Source organism: Perna viridis, chromosome 8, assembly GCF_037379345.1.
Source record: "Perna viridis isolate PV_CMFRI_1.1 ecotype Kerala chromosome 8, ASM3737934v1, whole genome shotgun sequence".
Classification (NCBI taxonomy): domain Eukaryota; kingdom Metazoa; phylum Mollusca; class Bivalvia; order Mytilida; family Mytilidae; genus Perna; species Perna viridis.
In genome coordinates, this window is record NC_142452.1 from 10,293,070 (window position 1) to 10,312,192 (window position 19,123).

At 32.0% G+C, this 19,123-nt stretch overlaps 1 protein-coding gene across 3 annotated transcripts in view; it reads left to right on the plus strand.

The window, feature by feature from the left end:
* Positions 1 to 19,123, plus strand: part of LOC148609271 (sorting nexin lst-4-like) — a 43,937-nt gene that overhangs the window by 11,502 nt on the left and 13,312 nt on the right. For 2 of the 3 annotated variants that reach the window (XM_088543368.1, XM_088543371.1), the window contains exons 1-9: positions 561 to 715; positions 4,747 to 4,833; positions 10,223 to 10,297; positions 12,441 to 12,689; positions 14,212 to 14,324; positions 15,957 to 16,050; positions 16,379 to 16,501; positions 16,754 to 16,868; positions 18,258 to 18,388. In XM_088543368.1, coding sequence (XP_088399494.1) covers positions 695 to 715; positions 4,747 to 4,833; positions 10,223 to 10,297; positions 12,441 to 12,689; positions 14,212 to 14,324; positions 15,957 to 16,050; positions 16,379 to 16,501; positions 16,754 to 16,868; positions 18,258 to 18,388 — 1,008 coding nt within the window. In that variant the 5' untranslated portion in view covers positions 561 to 694. Of the gene's footprint in view, positions 1 to 560; positions 716 to 4,746; positions 4,834 to 10,222; positions 10,298 to 12,440; positions 12,690 to 14,211; positions 14,325 to 15,956; positions 16,051 to 16,378; positions 16,502 to 16,753; positions 16,869 to 18,257; positions 18,389 to 19,123 lie in introns of those variants that run through there. The other variant, XM_088543369.1, reaches the window with a different exon arrangement.

A 19,123-nucleotide genomic window follows, 5' to 3' on the forward strand; every position in this document is an offset into this window, starting at 1 on the left:
TTACACTTACATGTACCAGTATAATTATCTTTAATCAGTACAGGTATACTGGTATACACTTGAAGATTACACTAAAATGCTGTGGCTGCCTCTAAGTATAGTGGCAATGTGAAAAACACAGTTCAACTTGAATTTCATTTTAGGAGAATTGCTTCATGTAGTTATGTATTAATTTTTTAAATTTTTTTCCCACTATTGGGGAGGTAGAACATAGAAATTTAAATTAATATGTATCCAAAGGGTAGTTCTACCACCAAAACACTATATTTATATAAGCTGTGCATTCAGGCAGAGATCTTACTAAGTATTTTGACTGATTGCTAGTTATGTGGCCTAAGGGTAGTGTCAGGATGATGCAGACATCTATTTTGAAAAGTCACACACATAATGATAAAAAATTAAAGTTATCTAGATGACTTTCACAACTAATTAAACCTTTTCCCTGGATTACATTCTTTTGATTACCGCAATAACCTTGGTTCCCTTAATTACTCTTTCGTTTTTTAAGTGGACAGGAAACTGAAGAGTAGTTTAATTTGAGTCACTAAAATGTCACACCATATAAACAGTTTGTTGTCAAACATTGGAGGTTATAAATAGTTAATGTGACTAACATAGTATAATAGGATAGTCCAGGCATTTAAATTTCATATCTCCTGTGTGTAATAAATTGAAAGGATATTGTTCATTGATCATGATTCAGAAAGAAATAAAGGTAAATAGTTATTTTGTAATTATAATGTCAGATTCACAAACGTATCCATGATGGGGCCAATGACCCTTTTAGAACATGGGATGCTTGGGCTCATTACCCTAACCTGTATTGATTGATGTTGCTGGGGTCAGTTACTGTAACCAACTTAAAAATGTACCAATCAATTTTAAAACAACACATAATTAAATCTCTAGTACCTCCAAAACAGAATTGACAGTTGTTAATGTTGCTGTATTAAACTACATAAATATTTGTCATGGTTTATGTTAATTTGTAAATAATGTGAGAAAGGTAAAAAAAAATAATCTAGATATTAATGAAAATTGTTTACACAGACTAGGTACTGCAATACCTTAGGGATGTAATGACAACATCAAAAGTATAGGAAACCTTACAAGCCAATATAACAATAGCATGAATGTGATGAATTTATTTGACAAAATTCCAAGACGGGAAAGGAGTCATGGCCATCGCCACTATACGTCACCTAAGTTACATGATGTCTCCATAGATGGTCTCCTTCCTTTCATACAAAAACCTCTTGGACTTCATCATATTAGAACCAAACTTTATTCTATACCTCTCACTCTACTACACTCCCTTTACAAAACAAGTCTTGACACTCCTGTTTCTGACCCCACCTCATCATTATACAGACTTGTTGCCATCATTTTGGATATTGGTTTCCACAGACTCTTTAAACCACTTTGTGTGAAAAGTCAAGATGAAGAAAAACGATCATTTCTTCCACTACCGTTTGTCAACAAAGGTATAGATGCAATTAATTTGGCTAACATCCTCCATCACAAAAACGTTACCAACAAAATTCCCCCATATTTCAAAGACAAATCCATACCAATTATTTCATATTCCTATACTTCACCCATTGCATCCAAAATTTTCAATTATAAAAGGCTATTGCAGAACCTCGAGATTGAGGACTTCAAGGCTAAACCACCTGACTGTTCTTGCAAAAGTTCTCCATTCAAATATGGTCCTTCTGGTCGCGTCGTTACAGGAGATCTAACCATTATCGAAAACGAATCTCTACGTAATATCCTTTCTAAAGGTCCCAAGTACCGTGAACCACGCTCCATAAATTGGAATTATAACTTTAAAGTTCTTATGGTTGCTGTCGAGGACTATGCAAGAAAATGGATAAAACGAGAACAAGAAGACATTGATTCTCTGTCAGAGTGGTTAAAGGCCGTGAGGTCTTTAATTTTGAAACGAATGAAAGTTTTAAGTAGGTCAATGAGTGCCAAGGCTACATCAGTTTTTGAAGACCCCGATGTAGCAAAAACATTGTCTACTATACATGACAAGTATGTTGTCGTACCAGCAGACAAAGCCCAAAACAACATTGTTTTTGTCTGCAAAACGTTTTATATCCAATGTTTATTATCAGAGGTAGACGTAGGAAATAATAGCAGTGATAAGACCTATACTGCTACCACTCTCTCCAAAGAAGAGATTGTGGAAAACCATAAATCTGTGCTATCCTCTTTTGGTCTCTCTACCAAGGACGATGATTGTGATTTACCGTCTATGTACTGGATTCCTAAACTTCACAAGAATCCATACAAACAACGTTTCATAGCTGGATCTGCAAAATGTACCACCAAACCTCTTTCAAAACTTTTAACTTCTATACTCACAACTGTCAAAGAGGGTCTGCAGTCCTACCACAACACTTGTTACTCCCGTAGTGGTATTAATTCAATGTGGATCCTGAAAAATTGGAAAGATCTTTTGGAGACAATCAGTTCAAGACTATTATCTGAATATAATAGCATTAAAACCTATGATTTTTTAACACTTTATACTTCTATTCCCCATACTCAGTTAAAATCCCGACTTAAAAACATTATACATCATTGTTTTTCCAAAAAAGATGGTACACCTAGATACAAATATATAGTTCTTGGTAGAGATTCCTCATACTTTATAAGAAATAATTCCAAATCATCTTTCAAATATACAGAGGAAGATGTTTACAAAATGCTGGAATTTTTAATCGACAACATATTTGTCCAGTGTGGTGGGCATGTTTTTCAACAAATGGTCGGCATTCCAATGGGAACAAATTGTGCTCCTTTACTTGCTGACCTATTCCTTCACTCTTATGAGGCTACTTTACAGCTGATCTGATCAGAAAGAAAGAATATCATTTGGCTTTATCCTTTAATCTCAGTTTCTGCTATATAGATGACATATTATCTTTAAACAATCCTAATTTCGGGGATTTGATACATCGCATCTACCCAAGAGAACTTGAGATAAAGGATACTACAGACACTGTGAAGTCAGCCTCATATCTTGACCTACACTTAGAAATCGATGGTAAAGGAAAACTATTGACCAAACTTTACGACAAACGTGATGACTTTTCATTCAGAATTGTTAACTTTCCTTTCATCTGTGGCAACATCCCTTCGGCTCCTGCGGATGGAGTGTTCATATCACAACTCATACATTATGCCAGAGCTTGCCGAAACTACGCAGACTTTTTGTATTGCGCTAGAACTCTAACAAATAGGCTTCTGGAACAGGGTTATGTTGCTACAAGATTGAAGTCATCACTACAGAAGTTTTATGGTCGTCATCATGAACTCGTGGATCGTTATGATGTATCCATCAGCACCATGAAAACTGATGTATTCAACGGGTCATAGTTTTCCTTTCCTCGTTTGTCTACCCCAGACTTGACTTTTTATGATCAACTCGGCGGGTGTTTCTAGAAAAGCAGAGGACACTTACCCTACCGGTGCACCTGGTCCATGCTCCCAGCTTTTAGTGGAGTCCGAGTTGCTCATTTACTTTTTTTACTTTGTATGTATGATTTTAGTTACTTTATGTTCTTTGTTGTATGTGTCTGTTTTCCATGTCTGGTCTTTGTCTCTGGATTATATTCTTTTGATTACCGCTATAACCTTGGTTCCCTTGATTACTCTTTAATAATCTTGCAGTACAAAATAACATATTTTGTACTACATGTACACTGGTCTGAAAAAATGAAGAAAACAAACTTTTGCATTTTATATCTCAGATTGATATTGTGACCATACTGATTTATAAGGCCATCTAAACAAGCCATGGCAGTGTCAATGTATACCATGTTAGTAATGCTATTTGTTAAGTATGAAGAATGATGTTTGTCCATTTAAGCTCATAATGATGTTGGTCTTTTCTGGGTCTGCTGAACATTCAGAACTAGGGTGTTTTTCTTAGATGTGTTTCATTTATATTTTTTAACTTCTTGAACTATTCAAAGGTAATAAAATTACTTGTTTTTTTCCACTTTCAGTAGCCTCATATTCTTATGAGTTTCTAATCCTATAGATCGTGGGGGCATTTTTTTCTAGTAACAATTTTTGTAATCTGTAACCAATTTTGGTAAATTGTGGAACTTTAAATTCATGGTTTTCATTAGAGCACCAATTAGCATCTATGTTATCATTGAACAGTGTACACTTTGTTTTGGAATATAAATTTGTGGTTAAATTTAAACATAAAAATTGGTACCCACAAAGTTTCAGTATACTGTACAATGAAGATATACATGATAGAGGTACATTGATAATTCAACTTAGCTGTATCTTTTTGACTGAAGGTTCCAAAATGGTGTGGTAAAGTGGTACAAGACAATTTTGTGTGTATGCTTCCAGCAAAATATCTATTATATTGAATATACAATGTGTTAATTTAAAGTTGAAAAAAATTACTGGTATCTGCACACATAGTTAATTTATCGCTTACAATTATGATGTTTTGTTATCAGCTTATTTCAAAAGTCTAGATACATGTATTACATGTATGCATTTCAATTAGTAATGTAATTATATACAAGTATCTGTGGTACTTAACTGTAGGGGTTGAAAACAATTAAAACTAATGGTATGTTTCCATTGATGACTTTTTGCTAATTCCGTTGAGTGTTTCCGTTTTTTTTTTCTAATTTTGATGATGTGTATTTGGCATGACTATTCTGCATGATTTGACATTTATGTTGATATTTAATGTTTTTACAGGTTAAAGTTTTGTATGATTTTGATGGTGACCCTGACAATGGAGAATTAAGTGTTAGAGTAGGGGAAGAGCTAACAGTCACAGCACAGGTTGGTTAAGGAAATGGCTAAAATTCATATTGATACTACACAAATGTATATTAGTGAGGTATAATGGGTATGTGATGCCCTTGTTTTAATTGACAAGTGTTTGTGTCCATCCATCTGTATGTTTGTTTGGCTGTCCATCCTCTGGTAGTGTCCAGATGATCATAACTTGAGAATGGATTGAATTAATTTTTTCTGAAACTTCACACAAATTTTTTAAAATAATACTATAAAATAGAGATTGAGTTCGATTTTCAACACAATCCTATGTATAGATTTTGAGTGATGCTGTTAGAACATTTCTTTTTTTTCAAATCATATCATGTGGCCTATCAAATGGATTTGATCAAACTTGGCACAGTTGTCTAGTACTGCTATATGCAGACTAGGTTAAATTTACAGCACAATTCCATTTCAGTTACTTATACTTTTGTCCCTCTTTTTTATCTTTGTAATTTTAATGTGAATAGTTTATGTGACAAGTATCATTAGATGTCATATTTAATAAATGCCATATTTTTCAGCCCCATTAACTGTATGCCCAAAGCTTTGAGGTACACTTTACTTCATGACAAACAATAGTTAAAAAATAACATTACTTGTAGGTACATGTAAATATACACTGTAAATAATTTTCAAAGTTATCCTATACTTACATTCTTTTGTTTTTGGCACACACTAGTTGGTAATTTCATGCATGGACAGAAGTTAGGATGAGTCAGCAGTGGTGTATCCAGAAATTCTGAAAAAGGGGAGTGGGGGGGGAGGGGGGGCAATCTCACTGGCCACATGAGGTGGGATGCTCCAGTGATTTCCAGTTTTATTCTATATAATAACCAAACCTTTCAAGCATGAGGGGGGACACAGGCCCCCTTTTGAAGGTACATTTATAATCTGGTTTTCTTGAACTACTATTGTTAAAATTTGATATTCAGATTAACATTAACATTAAGATAGATATAGTTCCATGAATTACAAACCCATGGACCAACTAAGTTTAAGTTAGCCATAAAAAGCAGAAAAATTATGCTTGTAGGTAAGAGTACACATGAAGCCCTATTATCTCTGAAGATGCTAAATTAATCATGATCAGTTGTAATATGACACAAATAGGAGAAGACAGAAGAAAGATTAAAACAGTATTTATTCTGTCTTGTTAACAATGAACATTTGAATTATGTAGCAAGGAATAGATAAATTTGGTGAATGACAGAGCAGTTTGGCAACTAAACAGGAATTTAGCTAGGATATATATATAAATATCTAAGGTTTTAATTAGAGCTATCTTCCTATATAGAGGTCCAACATTGTGTGATGTATTTGCCCAGGAAGTTCACTGATAAAATTTAACTTGATAATTATGTAAGCAAATTTCTGATAGTTTTATCTATATTTGTGATGTAAATACATGTAGGAAGAAGATACATGTTCTATATTAAGGAAAAAATATTTAAGTCAGTATACATGTACCAGTAGTATTTTACATGAATTTGTTGGTGGATATAGTCGAAGGTTTGGATATTTTGGCATAAAAGAGAAGGTTATTTTTACTATTATTATACACAAATTTTTGTAGTCTGAAAGCACTAGGTCAAGCAAACATTGATACTATCTGAAACTTATTAGGTGTAGGAAGAGCAAGGTTTAGATTTAGTCCACCATTTCATTTGAAATGCCTGTACCAAGTCAGAACCGTTGCGGTACCAGTTGCTCCGGTGGTGCAATATCTATTTTGCCAGATTAAATTTGGACTTGACTTGATTATGGATCGGATAAGTGTTCGGTAATTTTGTTGTTACCCTTATTTAAGATGAGATGAAAAGAAATGAATGTAAGTGGTCATGAAAGTATAATTTTGATTGGTCAATAAATGTTCCTCCTCCCTTGAATTATGTCAACACAGTACGGGATAAATGAGTAGTCTTCCCAGTTTCCGACAGGAATTTCATACTTATCTGTATGATATAAGTTCTTGGTGCTTGACCTCAATTGGTACTTGTAATTGAAGCATAATACATGTCTAACGGTTACTGAAAGTTATCAGATGAAGCCCTAGACTTGTTTCCTGTTCAGTTTCTATTCTTGTTCTGTATTTTATCATGTGCATGTGATGCATTTCTAAAATAGGGTGGGTATCCATTATGCATTATATCATTTAAGTATTGGTAGTAAATAGAAGGACTAACTACATATCTTTAAAATTTGGTTTATCAGAAAAATAGGGAAGTAGAGTTTTGTTGCTACAGTGTAAGTTCCTTGAGAAGTGATAGAGGTCCTTGTTCATAGTGGCTATTTAGAATCTTTTTATATATTCCGTTTGAGTTGTTTAATAAGTCAGTTAGATTTACTCAGTATTTCTAAAGGTATGATCGTGCTACATGCTTCCTTAAAATGCTATAAGAAGTCATAGTGTCACGATGATTTTTTTATATCTGATTGATAAATTCTGCATTTATAGATTGCAGTTTCTATAACAATAAGTAAAAAAATGTAATTTCAAATTGAACATTTTTATTGTCATGATGTTGAATTAGCTACATTTGATAACATTAATGATAACATGGTGTATTTGACATTTAAATCAGTTCCATAGAATTATTATTTAATGCTTCTTTGTGTGGAGGGAAATCAGAATCAGTTGCCATTACATTTAATTTCAAAGTTATAGCAATGTTTTAATTTCACGAAAAATCTTAATCACAATGATTGGAAAACCTTTTTTACATTTTAAAATTGGTGAAAATTAACATTGCAAATTGGTCTAAGGTGACAAAATACTTAATACACTCAATGAATTTGTACTGTAAAGTTCTGCTTGACAACAAAGTCACTGTAAATACTGCATTATTGCAGAAATTCCATAAAAACATTATCATCTTTCGCTACACTTCCCCCTCTTCAGATCACTATGGGTAGGAGCTATAGAATCCTGATAAGTTGCCATCCATTTAAAACTTGTAAGAGTAGTCGAGGACATTAATATAGTAGATAATAAAGTCCATGTAATATTTGTATTTCTAAAATCGTTAAAAATATTTTTTTTAAAAGTTTTATTTGGTACATGTAGATACATATGGTAGTTAGAAATATCTATGACCTTTAGGTCAATAAGATGTGTGAAATAATCCAGAAATCTATCCTTAGGCTCTACATCAAATACAGATGTTCATAAGGTCATAAAAAGGAATGTTATAGTGATCACAAATAATGATAATACAAAAATGCTGCTTCCTAATTTAGAAGAATATGGTAAGGGTTATATAGAATAGGGTAGGAGTTCTTAAGAACATTCTCCAGAAGGATAGAGACGGTGTGATAGCATATTAAAAGCTTTGAAACATGACTGATATTAGTAACTTAGTAAGAAGTCATTGACTGCTTCATTTAATACTGGCAAAGTTAAGTAAAGAAACCTTAGTCGTCTCTGTCGGCTTTCCTGCATTATTTTCAGTCTTGAATCTAAAATTTACAGTTCAAATGTAAAGAAAAGAATAAAATCTGAATTTTCTGAACTTGATAGAAAAAGATTAATTAATAGCCTTGTCTTTATAAACAGACATGTTAAAGATCTTGTGCTACATTTGTTTATAAGAGGTTTTCACATTTAAGGCAACCAAAATATTGATTTGGTCTATTAAGTGAAAAAAAAATCAATTTTTGTGATCATTTGACAATCTACCTTGCTATAGTTAAGACAGATTTATGTTGATTTAATACTCTGACAAATTGCCTTTAATGGGTAGACCAGTTTATAGTCTTAAAAAGATAGTCCTGCATTTTATCCTCAGTCTTATAAATGTGTAATATCAATTTTTACTTATTCCTACACTCTTATGAGGCTGACTTTATAGACAATCCTAGTTTCGGGGACTTGATAATCACTTCTACCCCAAAGAACATGAGATAAAGGATACTACAGGCACTGTGAAGTCAGCCTCATATCTTGACCTACACTTAGAGATTGATAGTATTAGAAAACTATTGACCAAACTTTATCATGTCATAGTTTTCCTTTCCTCTTTCGTGTACCCTGGACTTGACTTTTTTTTAGCAACTTGGCGGGTGTTTATAGAAAAGCAGAGGATGCTTACCCTACCAGTACACCTGGTTCATGCTCCCAGATTTTAGTGGAGTCCAAGTTGCTCATTTGCTTTTGTTACTTTGTATATATTATTTTAGTTACCTACTTAATGTTCTTTGTTCTGTATGTCTATTTTCCATGTTTGGTTTTTGTCCCTGGATTACTTTCTTTTGATTTCCGCTAGAACCTTGGTTCCTTTGATTACTCTTACTTACAAATAAAAGCACTCTCACAGTAAACAGTTAAAGAATATTTAAAGTATACAGTAAAGGATTATTCATAACTTTTTTATTTTTTCAAATCCAACATAAATAACACATTCAGCATAGGATGTTTTTTTTTTTACCTAAATAAGCTATGGTTAGGGCTGTATAGGAGGTATCTCTTCATGGTCTCTATCTCTTGATGTAAGGTAGTTGTTCAAAATGTTCCTTCTAAAGGCATGTTTACATACTGTGAAAGTATTATTGTTCTTTGGGTACTCATTTTTATGGGTTAAGTAAACCAAGAAATTTGGTTCTCAACAAGAAGAAAATTTCGCATTAACTTGTATGATAAAGTTGTCAGATCAACGAATTATAGAATCTACGGAGTGGTAATTTTTCCCTAAACCATGGAATTGGTACCCCTAATAAAAATACTTTCACATTAAACAAAGTTTGTCACTCAACTCCATCTATCTGTCCATCCTTCATGATTAGGAGGCACCTACTTTGTGTAATGTTTGACTCAAAAAGTATTAAACAAAATATTATTTGTGCAGTTTATGTATTCATTTATTGAAGATGATCACTACCAGTTATGGAGAAAATTAATATTTTTCATATTTTTTTAGTTTGTTAAAACTTTTTTCAGCAGTGGTGCTATCATTAGTACCTTACTTTTGGAAAATTGTAACCACAAAACTCTTTTAAAATGCTTAGTGTTTATTGAAGATATTGATGTGTTGAGAAATATATGATGGTGAAGCAGGTCCAGACATGTATGTGTCATGCTTTTTTTAAGTTTTTAATGAAAACATGATCAAAGTTGCATGTTTACATGATTGAAGTTTACTCATCGAAACCCATCAAATGTGCAGGAAATAAATCAAGCACCTGCTATATGTTCATCATCAAAGTCTGCTGTCAATGTCAAAGTGTTTTATACAGGTTAACAGGATAAAAATCTTTGACTAAGATTTTGATGGAAAACTGGGCCTGTATAAACTGTATGTAGCAAATATGATTTGTATCAACTTTTAAACTCATTAAATTTTTTTAAGGGTGCCTATTCAAATAAGACTTTTAACACTTTTTTTTTCTATTTCAGGATATTGGAGATGGTTGGTGGGAAGCAAGAAATTGCCTGGGACACCAAGGACTTATACCAGAGGCCTATGTGCAGGTAAGTAACATATAGCCTGACAATTACATTTAGCACCTAAATATAATGCTATAATTCAGAATTGTACTGCTCCTGTATCTGGAATTATGTTCTGGAGTTGTTGTAAATCATGAATCCATATATTGATTGATTATAGTTTTATGCCTACTGGCAGATATTTCATAAACTTTAGGATAAGAACATTTGATTTGATTGAACTGACAGTGCTTTTTAATAACCCTTTGCTCAAACCAAGAACATTTGCATTCTTAATCACTGTAGCAATGTGATATAGGGAAACATAAATTCAGTAATAGCTCCTGCCATAATATAATCTCAAATATCCTTCCACCAATCACAAAATTAAAAATTTATCTTGAAAATAGTAATAAAGTTTGAAGAAAACCTATATAATAAATAGGATAATCAATTGGCTATCATGAATAACTGTTCAAAATATAATTACTTGTGCCAAAAACTCTTGAAGATTTCACTAGTCTGTGGAACAAGTTCTGCATACTCTTTAAATCTTGGTGTTACTTGGACTTCTTGATCAAATTTTAGTTTTTCAATCTTGTAAATTAATTTCGTATTATTATATACCCGCTTAAAAAGTGGGAGGTATAAAGAGATCATGGCTGTCCGTTCATCCATCCCGAGTTTTAATTTGCAACTCCTCTCAAACTGGTGAATGAAGTTTAATTAAACTTCTGCAAACTCTTTATCATATGATGCAATTATGCACCTCTTATTTTGTCTTTGAATGACTTTTTGGTTTCCTTTATGTTTTTTGGAAAGGCGAGCTGGGGGTATCACCAAGTGAGCCTTGCTCACAGTTTAACTTCAATGTTTAATTTATGAGGACACATCTCAATCAATTTTGTCTCTTTCACATTTGTCCAAAACTCTGAAGACAAACAATATAAAATGCCAGAATTTTGATAGGTAAATAAAAACTTTGCTATTTTAAAGGAATTGATTGAATGCTAATTAATATTGTGATTTTGAAGTTTGGTACAAGTAATTTTTAACGTTAATGTGTTAATTATATCTTAGACATATGTTCAGGTATGGATTTGATTGACTAGGTTATTACATAAAAGCTTCAGGTGTATCAACAGGTGTTATATACGTGTAAAGGGTTAGATACATTCATTGGCTTCAAGCAGTATTCAGAAACTTACGTAATTGGTCTATAGTAGTTCGATGAGTACCCAATAAACCTTGCCTTCATGTTAATGATGTCTCACATGAATAATACTGTTTTGAGTAATTCCTTTTGACAAAAGTTTTTTTTAGTCCTGTGTAGAAAATTATATTAATGTACTTACAAGGCTAATGAAATATCAAATTCTATTTTTTTTTAATTCCTTATAAAGCTGATTGTTGATCATTTGGATTGCCATTTTGTTTATAACTTTGTCAGATGACTAGGGGATAGTTACATGGGGTATCTACTGAATGGAAAACTTCATGGAAAACTAGACCTCATCTTTACTGATATTTATGTATAATGTATGAGGAAGAAGGAAATAAATTAGTAGTAGTTACATGCATGTGGAGGATAAAGATTACTGATCTTGTTGACAGATATTTGTCTATCTCTCGTACATGACAAAATATTTAAAAATACCCATCATTGGGAGTGATTGTTACATCATTAGGTCTTCTTCAGATTTTTAAATGAAAATGCTGTGACACATCAACAGTTTGTAAACACAATAGATTACATTAAAATGACTAAAATGCAATGATTGGATTGCTGATACACAGAATAATAATTACTTAAGATTTTGATACTGACAGTATCAACTCACACTCACATTCTCATTGTGATATTCCACATGATATTATCAGTATCAAAACTTTAAGTAACTATTATTCTATACTTCATCATTCCTTTGCCAAGGAAGTTGTAGAGTTGCATTACTACTTTCATTCCTTCCTTGTTAAAATTTGACACTCTTCAATTGATTTTCACTGCATGTAACTTGTTAAATACATCTTCAGGAAAATCCTGAAGTCTGCAGATATTTAAGATCAAGGCCTCACAGTTAGTGGTCACAGCTTAATTTGTTAGTTCATTAAGTAATTCTCTTGACAGACTTTGGTATCATTATTATTAGTTTCAGGTGTTGAATTATGTTGGTTTTTTTATTTGCAGTTGACAGAACCTCCAGAGCCTTCCTTTCCTCCGCCTCCTCCCCCTCCATCAGAACCAAGTGCCCCTCATTGTCAAGAATATACAAACACTGGTAATGTTAATGGTTACCAAGACAACCAGTATAATGGAGGTCAAGGCTATAACAACCAATTAGCACAACAGTCATCACAGGATGGATGGGATGATGATGATTGGGATGATTATGATGATCAGTCGTCAACAAGTACTGCTGGGCAAGATAACCATCAGGTAAAAGATAGTATAAAAAGAACCTTTGGGATTATTTCCCTTTATTTAATTATCTATGTGTGAGTAAGACAAATTACCATAAGAGGAGGATTACTGTAAACATATCAATCTTGGTGCCGTCAAGGAATAATTAAAGTTATATAGTGTTAAAAAGCAATTTTCCAGGTACTATTTTTTCATACTTTTCTGTCCACCTAAAAAAAGTAAAAATTAATATGTTTATGGTATTTAAATCTCTAAAGTAATGCAGTAGTTAAATTAAATCTGGTATTTTTGGTTTCTTCAAAATTGGTTTGCTTACACTAACAGTATCTTGAATGCTTCTTCTGAAAGCCAAAAAAAAAAAAAAAACAATTACTAAGTAATGGCTCAAATGACCATATCATTAGAAACCTAGGAAATCTGAATGGGAACAGAAGATGATTTTAAGTTAGAATTTTTCTTATCCATTACATTTTTCTTTCATTTAAAAATTGTTTACAAAAATTTCATGGGAACAGAGGATTAACTCGATGATATTGAGTTAGAATTTTTCTTTCATTTAAAAAGTGTTTACGAAATATCTAATGATTTTAGGTTGTTTTCTGTATATGTAAAATGCCATGGAAACAAGCTTTTGAAGCTCTATTCTCAAAAATCATGAATTATTATGTAATATTCTATATTATTTTAATTTTCTTTATAATATCTGAGAGTATCAATATATTTTAGGATTTCTTGGTAAATTTTGTGGTTATGGGAGTCCCTTACATTCCACCTTAAGAAAATTTTGATTAGTAAAATTTCAAGAACCCTGTTACATCATTTTGTTACTGAAAGTTTTCTGCTTATTTCCCATGGTAGATTCTTTTATTCTTAATGATGTAAGGTTTTCAGGTGAGAGGGCTTGTTTGAGTTTAATTTTAAGTATTAAGCCTTTTCCTTAGTTTTACTCTGTTGCTATTTGTTTAGATATATGAAAATTTCCAAGATTTTTTCTCAGTAAGTAACAATTTTAAGCAATGAACTACAAGATTCATGTGATAATTTGGGTGAAGATATCTTTATTGCTGTATGGTGAAGGTTTGTTTTGTTTTCATGGCTGAAAATGTATCATATGTGAAGAACATGTTTGTTATCTTCTACAATTCTATAGGTTGTGAACGATCATATGCTCTGAAAGATACGGGTTGCTCTCTTTAAGCATCAATGTGTATACTCCGCTTGTTTTGGTATTGGTGAAGTTGGATACATTTTTTTCAGTATTTTGCATGACTTTAAATTGTCTGCTCATATTATCAAAACTACAACGCAATTTTCATGGAAAAATCATATATTGTAGTATGTATACCGGTATATTTTGTTATACTGATTATTCTGACTATGTCTACAATGTGTAACCATATAGGAAAGACTTTACTGTTTTATTGTACTTAAAACTCTCATTTCAATTTTACTAACCATCATTTTAATTTCTACATGTAGTTGTGGTAGTACTTTTTATTTCATCTAAAATTTGATTATTTTTTAATATCATTTTTAGGAATTACAGGGAACAGGTAATTTTGGTCTTTCTGCTGCTAGAAGAGAGAAAGTATCTCCAACAGGTGGACATGGTGATCACCTGTCTAAATATGGCACCGTCAGGGTCAGCAGGTAAGGCAGTGGTAACGTTGGAAACCTATTACTGTATTTAATTCTGAAACATTTTACTAACTAATATAAGGAAATATGTCAAAGAGACAAACACCCCACCAGGATGAAAAATACCAGCTGAAGGCTATCCATGGGTCTTCATTGAACAATGAGGATACACTCACACCGCCACGGAAGCTGCAGCTGGTCCCAAATTTACATTATACTAGACAGGAAAGGCATAATAGTTGCCTCTATATACTACATCAGCATAAAAGTAAACTGAAAGTGAAAACTAAACAAGACAAACACAGGCCAGAAACAGGCACAAAAATGTATCATGTAGTGATCACTTTCCTCTCTCTATTTTAAACTGTGGATGAAATATTACACAATTAAACATACATAAAAATCCCTTGTTAATTCAGAAATAAAGAAATTGATTATATATTACACAAATGCGCAAAGGACTACATGTACCAGCAGTCAATTGACATGCCAGCTCAGGACCAGTTTAAACCTACAAAAATTTATGTTCTCATTATATGTAATATCAATCCCAATTCTTCCCATGCAGGGTTGTGAACCTCAATACGTCATAAGTCATACAATAAGAACACAACCCATGTCATGCCAAAAACTGTTTTTAAATATAGTGAGTTAGTTCCTATGTAAAGACCGTATGAGCAAATCAGTGTTAATACATGTATGTACCAAAAAATGCTATCTTTAACAATTTGACAACAATATCATAACTATATCCCTTTATAATTAGTCTATTTAATGATTTAGTCAACTTATAGGGTGAGTATTGAGCCTTCTTTGCTTTTTGATGAATATTGCCACAAAATATAGGGTGGGATAATGGTCATCATAGTACAATTCAATATCCAAATGAATAGTGTTTAAAATGAGATGTATACACTATTGGTTATATCTCTGTCAGTAGGCTGGTGGGGTTCAACAGGAGCAAATCAGGAACCAAAGCACATTCATCCTACAGCCTATACACCATGAAAGCTACTGAAGCCAAATAAAGTGTGTTACATACATTATTGGGGGGTCAGGAGTCCCCTGAAGGGTCTCTTGTTTGAAAAAAAGAGGATTTTTTCCAATTTTTAGCCTCTGTTTGGCCTAAATCCAGAAGTAGTCAATACAAGGGGTTGACATAGAAATGGTGGTGACAGATATCATTCTGATTTAGTTCCCTGGCAAAATGGAGTACTAAAGATAAATGCTGCTCTTGCGAGGTTTCGAGAAATGAACCCTACCCCATCCCCCCCCCCCCAAAAAAAAAAAAACTTAATTTTTTTTTAACAGCAGTGACTCGTGACCTCTTCTTTCAAGTCATTATTTTTGACAAACTCTTTATCAGATAACTTCATTTTAAAGCACAGTCACGCTGCTTGCAGATGGACACAAATTGCGCTTTCCTAAACTAAGATACACCTGCCAAAACCAATACAGCGAAACCATGTCCAATCCAGAACAGGTCTGGGTTTAGCACGACAAGGGTTAATGTAATGGCTTATCATGTTAATGTATTTTATAACTTTTGATTAAAAACTAGTAAAGCTATTCAAGATAGTATTGGTACGAATAATGTTCATATATCATCATAGATTGTAACTGAGTGTGCCATATATTATCCAGATTTTCCAATTTTGCCAAGGCTGGTGAAGCATTTTTAATGGGACAGGCCTCAGCTCCTGTACATGTATCAGACAGTGAAAAAATCAGAATAATTGTAAGTTATTGCATGTAGTTATACATATATTTTATATAAATACTTGAATGTTGAGTTTTCTGATATTCTAATACTTAAAAAAATATATATATATCAAACAATGATACAATGATGATATCAGTTCTCACTGAATTTTACTTTTCATTGAAGAATACATTTTACAAACTGATGATGAAATTTGGTCATACAGCAATAAGGTATATAGAAAAACAAACTACCATAGTCTTAAAAATCTTCAGCATAAAAGTCACTGTAATAGATCAAGCACATGTACAAATCCTTACTTTTTGAAGTGTTGTTAGTTAAAACATCATTTTTATAATTTTAGGAAACAACCGATGGTCCTATCTGGGCAGCAACAGAGTCCTACTCATGTGAAATTAAATCTCCCAAGAAAGAGTCTAAACTGAAAGGTTTAAAGAGTTTTATTGCATACCAAGTCATTCCATCTGTAAGTCTTAGTAATAAACATGTCACCAAATCTTAAAAACTTAACTTTTGAATAGACCATATAGTACATAATAAAGTTAATTTACCCCAGATTCTCAATAGACCCTATTGATTTTCTATATACTCAGACCATAGTTTTGAAATTTATTTCTTTCAGTCTATGTCATTCTGTTGGTTAGAAAAAATCATGAAAAAAAAACATGACAACTACACTCTGTTTTTTTAATCATTGAATTTTCTTTTTTAATTTCAGTTCAGCAATATCCAAGTTAGTAGGAGATACAAACATTTTGATTGGCTGCATGAAAGATTAAAAGAAAAGTTTATGTGTATACCAGTCCCACCTCTACCAGATAAAGCTATCGCTGGTAGGTTGATATAGGATTTATTTCCCTGTCACATGCTTATTATCATTTCTATTGGTTTACTGTAGAAAAATCATTGGCTATGGATAATCAGATTTGCTTTATCAGCAAAAATAACTGACTCCATTTGAAATAGGGTATTATATGAATTTTAATTATTATTGAAACATGGCTTATCCTCATATTAAGGGATAGTCAAAAAATGATTTCCTTCTTTGTTTTCTTAGATGCAAAATAACTCTGGATTCTTATAATACTTTTTTGTTATGAATGCTACAAATTTTAGAAAAACATTGCCATCAACCCTGAAAAGTTTAGTTTGTTATTTGAGTTTTTTATATGTATGGACTTCCTCCATCTTTAATTGTTAACATTACTTTCCTTAATGAACTGTTTCAAACCTTTATGTTAAATGAACTGTGTTGATGCCAAATTAGTTGTATGAAATGATTTTTATGGTGTTTTCAGTTAATTATATGCATAGAAAATCAACAGGTTTGCATTTATCTGTAATCTACTTAACTTGCATTTGGATACTGGATGTCATTTTAAAAAACAATAAATTCCAGTTTTAAAGTTTATTTCTTTGTTTTTTGTATTTTTTGTACACTAATATGTTTAACCTTTTTTTAAATCAAACTTTGTTTTGATGTCACCAGTATAAAAAAAAATCTTGATTTTTTTCTCAAATTTTTTATAAATTATATTAATGACTACCGCTATTTTGAAGAAAATTAAAAAAAAAAAAATTTGATTTTGTCTTCATTATTTAAATTTCTCTTAAATATACTAACACTTAGCATGAAAATTTGCTTGATTAATGAATGCAGTAAAGCAACTGGGTTGGTGCTGCATTGACAAATCTTTCTTTTAAAATATTGTACAGTTTGCATGTAAGTCTTTTACAAAGTTAAAAATCAAATGAGAATATAAAACAACAACCCTTGAGATTGCCACTGAATATTTTTTTGTGTACTAGTTTGGCAGATTAAATCTGTTTTCTCATTGAGACATTTCAAAATAAGTCCCTAAACGTTTATAGTCAATTTGTTAAGTCATGAATTTGACAAACTTTAGGAATAAAATAATCACAGTCAATGTGATACTGTGAAAGTACTTTAATTCGTGGATACCAATTTTCATGGATTAGGAAAGAAGCACAAGATCGTGGATTCTTGAATATGTGGTTTTGAGGTTTTCAGTATATACATCTATGGAATTCTCCTTTTCATTGATAGCCTAATTTTTTGAAAGCCATGAAAATTGACACCCCATATACAATAGTACTTTCACAGTAAATAATGAAGGAGTTATAACTTTCATATCGTTAATATCTTTGAATACATTTTGATCTTGTTGTCACCTCAGGTAAATTCTCATTCCATATTACAGGTCGATACGAGGATGATTTCATTAATGAAAGAATGAAACAGTTACAATATTGGATAGACAGAATGGTCCGACATCCTGTTATATCTCACAGTGAAGTCTTTAACCATTTCCTCACCTGTACAGATGAAAAGGTTAGGGTTACCATGACATTAGGATTTGTTTTGTACATGTATAGTTAATTGTAACATGTATGTATTCTAATTAACCAATCTTTGACATAGAATAAACAGTGTTCTGTTGTCTACTGCCACTTTTAAATGAATACTATGTGGATAAACAAACAGATTGAAATTTTAAGGGTTATTCATTCTAACAACGACTTTTGCAAGTAAATTAGCAGAATCACAGATCATAAATGGTATGCTGTGTACTGTGCCAATTACATTCATGATTAACTTCGTAATCTAAGTCAGACCTAGTCAGCATATCAAAAAATATGATTGCTTTGTCATATTATTCGTGTAAAGCAATGAAAGGTTTTGAAACAAAGATTTTGATAAAATCAGTGTTTTTGTGTGTAGATTATAGGAAACTCATATTCATCTCTGCTACTCACTTGTTTTAGGTCTATTTGATGAAGACCTGGTTCCATAAAAATTCTTAAGTAAAAGATTTCCTCAAATCCATCCTCAACTCAAATATTGGTTTTGAATTCAGATTAATGAAAATCTAAGATTTGAGGAATTCCTTTATGAAACTTGGCATAGGTGAAGTTGGGTAATCTGATAACTGGATAGTTCTGAAAATAGTGGAAAACGCAAGATCTAATACATTTAGTTGAACTGCTAGCTGCATAGTAATATATAAGATATTTTAATGGAATTGATTTAAAGTTTTATTTGAAAAATAGTTTTTAGGTAGCATAG